The 10,501-nt window shown below is 55.6% G+C and overlaps 1 protein-coding gene across 3 annotated transcripts; it reads left to right on the top strand.

Annotated features, from left to right (window-relative positions):
- Positions 1-1,614: 1,614 nt before the first annotated feature.
- BMP4 (bone morphogenetic protein 4) lies at positions 1,615-8,626 on the top strand. Of its 3 annotated transcripts, none has more exons than XM_046647882.1 (4): positions 1,615-1,711; positions 4,946-5,070; positions 6,159-6,538; positions 7,486-8,626. In XM_046647882.1, exons 3-4 carry the CDS (start codon positions 6,166-6,168, stop codon positions 8,340-8,342), a joined length of 1,230 nt encoding a protein of 409 aa, XP_046503838.1. In that variant the 5' UTR covers positions 1,615-1,711; positions 4,946-5,070; positions 6,159-6,165; the 3' UTR covers positions 8,343-8,626. The 3 variants fall into 3 exon arrangements, with proteins under 3 accessions (XP_046503838.1, XP_046503837.1, XP_046503839.1); XM_046647881.1 differs by having other exon boundaries at positions 1,664-1,921; XM_046647883.1 differs by lacking the exon at positions 1,615-1,711 and adding an exon at positions 3,953-4,014.
- Positions 8,627-10,501: the final 1,875 nt, after the last annotated feature.

Here is a 10,501-nt window from a genome sequence, read left to right as displayed (position 1 = left end):
GAGCAGAGGATGGGATTGACATGGGGCTCTGGGCCAGTCCCTTTAATCTGGCCCTCCTTCCCCTTCTGTGTTTGTAAGCAGAGAGGAGCCGCTGTCCCCCTCGCTGCTCTGTCAGAGGCACTCTGAAACTGGCTCCTCTGTGGGAAGGCGTCAAAGCCACATATGCCACCTCCCTGCTAATAGGGTTACTAGCACTGGCTTGTAGACAAGGGCCAACTCCTTATCCCCCTTCTTACATTAAAAACAGACCAAAGGGAGGCCAGCCCAGTGGCACGGTGGCTGAGGTCAAGTGAGTCACTTCTCCAGCGCCTCCGGGGTTTGCAGGTTCGGATCCTGGTGGACACACACTGCTCACTGGACCATGCTGTGGCAGTGTCCCATGTACAAGGCAGAGGGAGGCTGGTGCAGATGTTAGTTCAGGGCCAATCTTCCCCACCAACAAAAAAAAACAACCCAGAACAAAGGATATCTTTTCTTGTCTTCCAGTGGCCCAAAAGTTGTTGCTTCTGTGGTTACCTCCTCAGAAGGTCAGTTTGCTGAGGTTGAGGATTCGGAGGTGCACCACAAACAAACAACAGCAAAAATCAACAAGAGCAACAACAGATGTGACTGCCCTGGCAGTTCTTAAGAGGGCTTCTGAGTTAGAAGTCTTTTCTAACTGTAAAAACATGGCCCTAGCCTGTCTCCAAGCCACCTCTGTTCTCAAAAGGGTTAGGCCTGGGGGGCGGGAACTAGACTGTTTATTGAGGCCTTCTGATGGTCGTTGCCAAGGCTTTCCACAAGAAGCATTAAATAAAATGTTTTGGGGGCTGCTGGTGTCCCAGCGGCTGGGTTCCTGTGCTCCACTTTGATGCCCAGTTCGCTGGTGCGACCCCAGGCGAGGACCAACCACCGCTCATCAAGCCCTGCTGTAGCAGACGTCCCACGTATAAAGTAGAGGAAGATGGGTAGGGATGTTAGCTCAGGGCCAGTCTTCCTCAGCAAAAAGAGGAGGGTTGGTGGTGGATGTTAGCTCAGGGCTAATCTTCCTCAAAAAAAAAAAAAAAGGTGTTTTGGAAGGAAAGTCACCTTTTAATAGCGGAAGAAGTACCTCTTTTGGACACATAGCTCTGCGCACAGCCTGTTTCACAACGTTTGGAAATCCTTTAACAGTTTATGGAAGGCCACCCTTTAAACCAATCCAACAGCTCCTTTCTCCATAACCTGATTTTAGAGGTGTTTCATTATCTCTAATTACTCGGAGTAAATGATGATTACTCAGTGTTTTAATCATCAGTTTGGGTAGCAGTTACTCTAAACTCAGGGAAGCCCAGACTCCCATGGGTACTTTTGGAAGATACGGGGACTAGTCGGTGCATGCTCTCTGGTACCTCTGCACGCGGTCCCCAGGTGAGCCCCGGCTGCCTCCCCAGCCGAAGGCAGCGGCGGCCCAGCCCCTGCGGCAGCCGCGGACTCCGGCGCTGCTGGGGCTTCCGGGACCCAGGCCTGCGAGGCGAGGCCCGGCGGCTGGATGGGAGGATGTGGGCGGGGCTCCCATCCCAGAAAGGGAGGCGAGCTAGGGAGGAGGGAAGAAAGGAGGGGCTGCTGGGGAAGAGGAGGAGGAAGGAAAGAAAGAAAGAGAGAGAGAGGGAAAGAGGAGGAAGGAGAAGATGCAAGAGGGCAGAGGAGGAGGGAGGGAGGGACGGAGAGCGGAGCCCGGTCCGGAAGCTAGGTGAGTTTGGCATCGGAGCCGAGGGACGGGGGCCTGAGACGCCGCCGCTGCTCCGAGCTGAGTATCTCGCTTCTTTCCCTGATGGGATTCGCGTCCGCGCCGTCTTGAGCCTGCAGCGCCCCAGTCCTCGGCCCTCGCCCAGGTTCACTGCAGCCGTTCAGAGGTCCCCAGGAGCAGCTGCTGGCGAGCCCGCTACTGCAGGGACCTATGGTGAGCAAGGCGAGGTGGCGAGGGGCGCCGGGCAGAGGGGTCCGTGGCGCATCCTCGGGTGGAGAAGCAGGGTTCTCAGGCTGTGGCTGTAGCACAAGGTGGCCTATTTTTTTTTTTTCTCCAACGGTGGTGCTAGAGGTAGGGATGCTGGCGCTGAAAGGCACTTCCATATCTGCCACTGCCTGTACCCAGGCCACTTTCTCCGTCCGGCGGCCCGGGCGATTTCCCCCTTTGGTCGGTTCGGGGCAGGAGAGGAGAGAAGAGAAGCCTTTAGTTGGGGGTCCTTGGGGAAGACTGCGGGGTCTTGAGCCTTACACGCTGCTGGTGGACTGGCCTTTGCCATCCCGGGACAGGAAGGGCCGGGAGAGAAATGAGAGTGTTGGCTCTGAGGTCCGGAGAGCGAAAGGGAGCTGAGGGCGGCGAGGTGGAGAGAAAACCACTAACGCGGGCTGGTTCTGCGGTGGGGAGCGCAGGTCAGCTGCCTCCGGAGCTTGTGCGCCGCCGGAGGGGCTGCGTAGAGGGGGACGTCACCAGACCCGGTCCCCAGCCGGCAGGCGTCCCCGGGAGAGCTGGCGAACTGCCGCGGCACACACGCCTCTTCCACGAGCTATTTTCGTAGACTTGCAGCATCCAAGGAGCCTCTCCTCTATCATTTCACGCTGTGGGGTCTGTAGGGACGATGGTCATGGTGCCAGGCACTCCAGGGAGCGTTTTCCTGCAGTGTCGTGTCCTATGGGGAGTTGGTGGCGAGAAGCACGGCGGACGCGCGGCTCTTACTGGCCCTCCCGGCCCGGAGCCAACGGGACAGGGTCCTGGGATTCCCGGGTCGCTGCAGGCCCCTCCCCGTGGGAGCTGGGCCCGCGACCTCGCAGGTCTCTTGGGCACCGCTTAGGTGGGAGGTTGGTGAGAGTCGCGGTTTGTGGGCTGAAGATGTTGTGAGCCGTTAAAACCCCAAAAGACATAGACTTGGTAAACTGAGGCTACCTCTGAACAAATGTCGGCGTTGGGAGAAGACTCGGGCAGGGAAGTAAAGGACAGTCGCCACGAGTTGCATCCCCGTCCCCCAAGAAAAACTTCTGGAGATGAAAGTTCTTTTCGGCTTTTATCTTTTTTAACTTAAAAAAAAAAATGGGGAGAAAAACGTGATTAGCGATGAATCCTTCCGAATCCGAAAGTGAAATACACCCGGCTCTCCCCAGCTCCTGGGTTTCAGCGCGGCGCGCGCTCCCGCCGCCGTCCGGGGAGATTCCTGGGAGCAGAGGCTGGTCCCGGATCCCGGGCGCCCGCCCCTTCCACCGTCCCTTCGGCGCGGGGACCGGCCCTTCTCCATCTGCTTTTCCCATTTCTGGAGCTCCATCCATGGGGCTTTTTTAGGGTTCCAGGCGTCTCAAAAAAACTCTGCTCTCCCCAACCCTTTCGCAGTCAGCCCCAGCGGTGGCGCAGGAGGGGGAAAACCTACAGCCGCTCCACAAGTGGCGCGGCTCGGGCCAGGCGCGGACGGTCGTGCAGGGGCGCCCGCGGGCTCCCAGCCCGGCCGTGGAGTCGGGCGACGCCGGACAGCCGCGGCGGGAGGGCTGCGCGCTTGATTCTTTCCTATTCCTCAAAGACGTCCCTCGAGTGCCCCCAAGAAGACAACCAAGTTTGTCGGGGGGAGTGAGGCGGGAGACCTGAGCTCTCAATCTCCGAAGAGACCCAAGGCGGGAACCGGGAACAGCCTCAGGAAAGGGAGGCGGGCGCAGTGGGCTTTCGAGCGGGAGTCGTGGGACTCGGGACCCCGGGGCGGGCCTGGGCTGACGCAGGGTCGCAGCGCAGGTTTTCGAAAAGGCCCTCGTGCTGAGCGACCCACGCGCGCAGCATCTTCGGTTAGAGTTAGGACATCCTAGTAATTCCTTGAGCTGTGGGCTGGCGAGATTCTTGAGGAAATATTTGCTGCGACTCTGCAGCTGGTGCAAAGGAGGAAGGGGGGGAAGGAAGTGGCGGGGGGAGGACTGGGAGGTTAAAAAATCAGAGAAGCTGGAGAGAGAGAGACGCAGACGCCGAGGTCCAGCGCAGGCCGAAAGCTGTTCACGGTTTTCTCGACCCCTGGGAACGTGGTGGGATTTCCTTTCTGCGCCGGGTCGGGAGTTGTAAAAGCTCGGGGACATTAAGACCCGAAACATGTGAAGCGCCCTCTCCGCGGCGACGCCTCCTTTCGAGCCGGCCGGAGCCGTGAGCGCCGGCGTCCGCCCCTCCGCCGCCAATGGCCCCGCCGGCCGCTCGCTTTGGGGATTTGCTTTACCCGTGGGGACGCGGCGCGGAGCTTCTCCCCGTAATGGAGTCGGAGAAAAGAGGCTGGCGGCCGCTCCCTCCTCACTTTCCCACACCGATCCCTGGCTGATCACCTCCCCGTCTGGCCCCGCGCGTGTCAGGGTCCCCAGCTCTTGGCTGGGAGCTGAAGCGGCTGCCTGGTGCATCTGAGCGTTCGCCAGGGGACTGGCTGTCGCTGGGAGCCCTGGCGGAGACCCGGGGGAGGAAGCGGCGGGGTGCGCGCGGCTGTGTCCCGCAGCGCTGTCCTTTTTAAGCGCCCCTCGGTGGGGAGGCTGTGAGCGGCCGAGGCTCCGCCGCCCCTCCCCGCGGCCCCGCTGGAGCGGGTTCACGCTGGAAGGCGCAGCCCCTCCAGCGCGCCCCACACGCTCCGGCCTCAGGCTGCTGGCTCGAGGGCCCGGCCGGACGCACCGAATGCCCAGGCAGAGGCGCGGGCCGCCTTCCCCCGCGCGCGGCGCCCGGGGACCAGCCGAAGGCTCGGCCGAGCGCCGCCCGGAGCTGCTCGGGGCCGCGGGAGGCTCGGCGGTGGGCGCGGAGGCGGCCTCTCCGGGGGGCGGGGCGCGGGGGCAGGGCGCGCGGGCCCTTTCGCCGGCGGCCGCGGGGAGGGCGGCTCCTCCGTGCGCGGGGCGGGGCCTCTGCGTGCACGTGACCCAGAGGGGCTGGAAGAAAAACAGAGCCAGTCTGCGCCAGAGTCTCATTATATTCAAATATTCATTTTAGGAGCCATTCCGTAGTGCCATCCAGAGCAACGCACTGCCGCAGCTCCTCTGAGCCTTTCCAGCAAGTTTGTTCAAGATTGGCTGTCAAGAATCATGGACTGTTATTATATGCCTTGTTTTCTGTCAGTGAGTAGACATCTCTTCCTTGCCCCCTCCCGGGAATTCGCTCTGCCCTCTCCACCCCTGCTCGCCTTGTGTCCCTCCCATAGGACCTTCCTTCCAAAGTCCACACTCCGCTTTCTGGCAGCGCTGTCGCTTTCTTCTCGGCGGGGCAGCCTGGAGCTCTGAGCGTACCGGTTCTGTTTAAAGTGCTGCTTGCTCCCGCTCGCGCTCTCGGGTCGGGTGCCTTGCAAGAAAGGGGAGCGAGAGGGGGTAAAGAGATGAAAGGCCTGCAGCCCGGGGTTGTACCTTATGGGCTACGCACCCCCCGCCCTAAGTTGACTGGGGAGACCCCAGTGCCCCCGTGGCGCGTTCCCAGCTGCTTGTCAAAACTCACAGAGGTTGCTACCGGAAACATCCCCCCCTTCCTTGGGCGTGAGCGAGCGGGCGCCATCAGATGCTTTTTGCTGGGCATTTCAAACGCATCGGCCGCAGTAAAATAAACTGTCAAGCCGCTCGGTCAGCTGCCATCCCATGTTCTCTGACTTGGCCTCTGGACCCGGCCGCCCAGTGCCTTCCCCCTGCCCTCCTTTCCCTCCCTCCTGCCCTGAACCAGCTGGAAGTTGTGGAAGTTGGGCTCGGAGGGCAGAGGAAGAAGGGGGTTGGGTGGAGGAAGAGGGGGAGAGGCTGAAGGTCTGAAGTGGAGAGCGATGGCATTTTAATTCTCCCTCCCCCACTTTTTTTTTTTTTTTTTTTTTTTTACCCCCTCAATGTTAACTGTTTATCCTTGAAGAAGCCAAGCTGAGATCATGGCTCAGATAGCAGTTGGGACAAAAAAAGATTAACAGGATGGAGGCTATCTGATTTGGGGTTATTTGACTGTAAACAAGTTAGACCAAGTAATTACAGGGCAATTCCTACTTTCAGGCCGTGCATGGCTGCAGCTGGTGGCGGTGGGGGTGTGTGAGGGAGAAGGTACAGACGATCCTTCTGACCTGTTTTACATCTTGACCCCCCATCTCCGGCCCTGTATGCATATGCAGAGACATCTCTGTTTCTCTCTAGTTATTGGTGTTTATTTATTTTTTAACCTTCTACCTCCTCCCCCTCCCCAGAGACACCATGATTCCTGGTAACCGAATGCTGATGGTCGTTTTATTATGCCAAGTCCTGCTAGGAGGCGCGAGCCATGCTAGTTTGATACCTGAGACGGGGAAGAAAAAAGTCGCCGAAATTCAGGGCCACGCAGGGGGACGCCGCTCAGGGCAGAGCCATGAGCTCCTGCGGGACTTCGAGGCGACACTTCTGCAGATGTTCGGGCTGCGCCGCCGCCCGCAGCCTAGCAAGAGCGCCGTCGTCCCAGATTACATGCGGGATCTCTACCGGCTGCAGTCTGGGGAGGAGGAGGAGGAAGAGCAGATCCACAGCGTCGGCCTGGAGTACCCCGAGCGCCCCGCCAGTCGGGCCAACACCGTGAGGAGTTTCCACCACGAAGGTCAGTCCCCGGCCCGAGTCTGGGCGGGGGAGGGCCGGCAGGGCCGGCTGTGGGGCGGTGGAAGCCCTGGGGGAGGGAGGTCAGGTTACATCAAAGCCGCACATCCAGGAGGCTGGGGAACCAGGCTGCCTACCTCCAAGAATTTCCAGAGCTGTGGCTGAATTTATTTTTTGGAGACGGAGGGGAGGGGTTCGGCGGAAGGGGAGTGACACCACTCAGACGTGGGCTAGCCCCAGCAGTGTGTTTTTGCTATATCAAAGCCTTTTCTGCCAGGTTTTCTGTCTGTTTTTTTCAAAGCACCTACTGAATTTAATATTACAGCTGTGTGTTTGTCAGGTTTATTCAATAGGGGCCTTGTAATCTGATCTGAATGTTTCCTAACGGATGTTTCTTTTCCAAAGTAAATCTGAGTTATTAATCCACCAGCATCATTACTGTGTTGGAATTTATTTTCCCCTCTGTAACATGATCAACAAGGCACGCTCTGTGTTTCCAAGATCTGGGGAAATGTCAGCAACACACTCACAAGTGGAAGACGAGGCGAGGGTGGCTGTATGCGTGTTCCTCCTGCCTTTGCTCTGTTGGCCCTTCTCTTTCTTTACAACCACTTGTAAAGAAAACTGTACACAAAGCCAAGAGGGCTTTAAAGGGAGTCTGATGGTAGTGGAGTAAGGAGTTGACCACATGGAAATTATTAGACATACAAAGGAGACTGGGAGATGCTGTCTTTGGTGCCTGTGGAAGGCTAGCTGAGTCTCGCTGGTTAGCTAGCTGCCCCATGTATCTGCTCCTTCAAATTAAAGGTATGCTTATGTCCCCAGAAAAGCTTCTACCATATATAAGCAGAATTCACCACTTATCACCCAACTCTGAGCTAGTTCTTGACTTTTCAATCTCTCAAAGAAGTTCATGTGTTTTTTTTTCTTTTCCTCCCCAACTGTGCCCAGAACATCTGGAGAGCATCCCAGGGACCAGCGAAAACTCTGCTTTTCGTTTCCTCTTTAACCTCAGCAGCATCCCAGAGAACGAGGTGATCTCGTCCGCGGAGCTTCGACTCTTCCGGGAGCAGGTGGACCAGGGCCCTGACTGGGAGCAGGGCTTTCATCGAATAAACGTTTATGAAGTTATGAAGCCCCCAGCAGAAGTGGTGCCTGGGCACCTCATCACACGACTACTGGACACAAGACTGGTCCACCACAATGTGACGCGGTGGGAAACTTTTGATGTGAGCCCTGCGGTCCTTCGCTGGACCCGGGAGAAGCAGCCAAACTATGGGCTGGCCATCGAGGTGACTCACCTCCATCAGACACGGACCCACCAGGGCCAGCATGTCAGGATTAGCCGATCGTTACCTCAAGGGAGTGGGGATTGGGCCCAGCTCCGGCCCCTCCTGGTCACCTTTGGCCATGATGGCCGGGGACATGCCTTGACCCGACGCCGGAGGGCCAAGCGTAGCCCCAAGCATCACCCACAGCGGGCCCGGAAGAAGACTAAGAACTGTCGGCGCCACTCGCTTTATGTGGACTTCAGCGACGTGGGCTGGAACGACTGGATTGTGGCCCCGCCGGGCTACCAGGCCTTCTACTGCCATGGGGACTGCCCCTTTCCACTAGCTGACCACCTCAACTCAACCAACCACGCCATTGTGCAGACCCTGGTCAACTCTGTCAATTCCAGTATCCCCAAAGCCTGTTGTGTTCCCACTGAACTGAGCGCCATCTCCATGCTGTACCTGGATGAGTATGACAAGGTAGTGCTGAAAAATTATCAGGAGATGGTAGTAGAGGGATGCGGGTGCCGCTGAGAACAGGCAGGCCTTGGGGACACACACACACACACACACACACACACACACACTCTCTCACACACTCCCAGCCACTCACCCACACAACACACAGACTGCTTCCTTACAGCTGGACTTTTATCTTAAAAAAAAAAAAAGGAAAAAAAACCTAAACATTCACCTTGACCTTATTTATGACTTTACGTGCAAATGTTTTGACCATATTGATCATATATTTTGACAAAATATATTTATAACTACGTATTAAAAGAAAAAATAAAATGAGTCATTATTTTAAAGGTAAATGATGTTCTCTTTCTCTTTAATCTTTTCTCTATTCCTTCTGCCCCATCTCTTTGGAATGTGATTTTTTTCCTGTTGAGGTGGGGCTGGGGGCAGGACAGAAGTCAGAGGGTGGTAACTGGAGGTGATTAAGTTGGAGGCACAGGAAGTAAACTGATGGTAGAAAGATGATAATTGCCAGGATGAAGTGTTTTCCATTTCTATTTAGTGTTAACGAGGATGCAGGGCCCTCCCCCATCTGGATGGCGCATGCCTTGGAGAAACAGTGGGGTGAAAGAAGTAGGACAGATTAAAGACTCAGGTTGGGGCTCCTTGTACATCTTCTGTTTTTGTTCACCTGTTAGAGGTTTGTCCCAGCTGACTGTGACAGAGCAGAATCTCAACTCTAGGGAAATGACTCCCACCTCTGCACCGCATTTCCATTATTATAGACACCAAGGTTACATTTTCAAACCCAACCTAATTTGCACACTCACATATTAACATATGTGTACGTGTGTGTTTTCTTTCAACAGGAGTTTTTTTCTTGTTTTTGTTTTAGAAGTGGGTTTTTTCCAATAAAACTTAATGTGCCTTCAAAGTTTGGTGACCACTATTTTAATAGACCTCTGGTGGAATTCTCCAGTTTTGCTTGACTCTTTTGCCTTGTCTCCTATTCCCCACATGAAAGCCTTCATCAAGTTCAACATTCCAACAGACTGGGCTAGGTGGGGGGTGGCAAGGGGATCAGATACTGAAGGGTCAGAATTTCTAAGCAGGCACTAGAAAAGTCTTCCACTATGTAGAATGTCTCGAGTCAAATGCCAACTCTCCTTGCCTCTCTGTGCTGCACCCCACTTCTCTGGAGCTGGGCAGAAAGTGATGTACTTGGTGGAGGTGATGTTCTGAGCCAGAGTTTCTTCAAGGAGAAAGCTTAGTTTTTGCCCAAACTGAAAAAGGAAAATGCTAATATGCTTGAGCAGCCTCTCTGAGTTAGGGCTGCCAGCAAGGCAGAGAAATGGCTTTTTGGAATGACACGGATATAGGGGCAAGGAGGACCAGAGGAGAGACCTTTGTTTTTCCTTATTTGCCACATGCAACTAAATGACGCCCTGGAATTTTAGCCTGCTCATTTCTTCTATGTGCATTTTTTTCTGCATAGGCTTGGATGGGCTTGGGGCAAAAGCAGTGTCTTTGTATAGTCTGTGTGAGGTGGGCTGACAGGAGTGCACTAGACATGAGTGGTGGTGGTGTGCGCACCCCCTGCATTCATGTACACACACTCTTCCATGTGCTCTTGGGTGTGGGGTGGGTTCAGTTTTGTTTTTAATTACTGAAGTCCTACAATCCTCCAAAAGGAGCAGCTTAGTGGAAACCAATAAAAATAGAAGTGGAGTGGCTGCCAACGCCCCAGCTCCCTGGAGAGCACAGGTGGAGAGAGGCGATCAGAGCCCCAGGCAAAGGCAGTGAGACTCCAGGGTTCCTCCCAAACCCTCTGCAAAGAGGGACACCCCCCCTCCTCCAGCCCCCCCAGGTCGCAGGCCCTTTGATTAATGGTATGGAGGTTGAATACATCATTTAGGAGAACCCCTGAGGTTCCCCTCAGGCGGCCTGGCTTTGTTTTGCCCGATTTCCAGCAACTTTCTGAAATGTCCTTGTCATTGAAAAGGAACTCGCAGATGTCCAGCACTTGGACAAATTGTCCGAGGGGGAGTCTTGAGCCCAGTGGCTGCCCGCTCAGGTCACTTTCTAGCAACTACCCTTCCCCCAACCGCCTCCTCCTCCTACTGGCTTATTTTCAGGAATGGATAATGTTGTTTATTTGTTCAGCCAAATATTTGGTCTGGGGAATTTGCCGTGAAATTCTGTGAATTGCATATACCTAGTTAACAAAATAG

This window comes from Equus quagga, chromosome 20, assembly GCF_021613505.1.
Source record: "Equus quagga isolate Etosha38 chromosome 20, UCLA_HA_Equagga_1.0, whole genome shotgun sequence".
In the NCBI taxonomy this organism is placed as follows: domain Eukaryota; kingdom Metazoa; phylum Chordata; class Mammalia; order Perissodactyla; family Equidae; genus Equus; species Equus quagga.
Note: the sequence above shows the minus strand (reverse complement) of the source record. Positions and strands in the feature narration are given on the sequence as shown.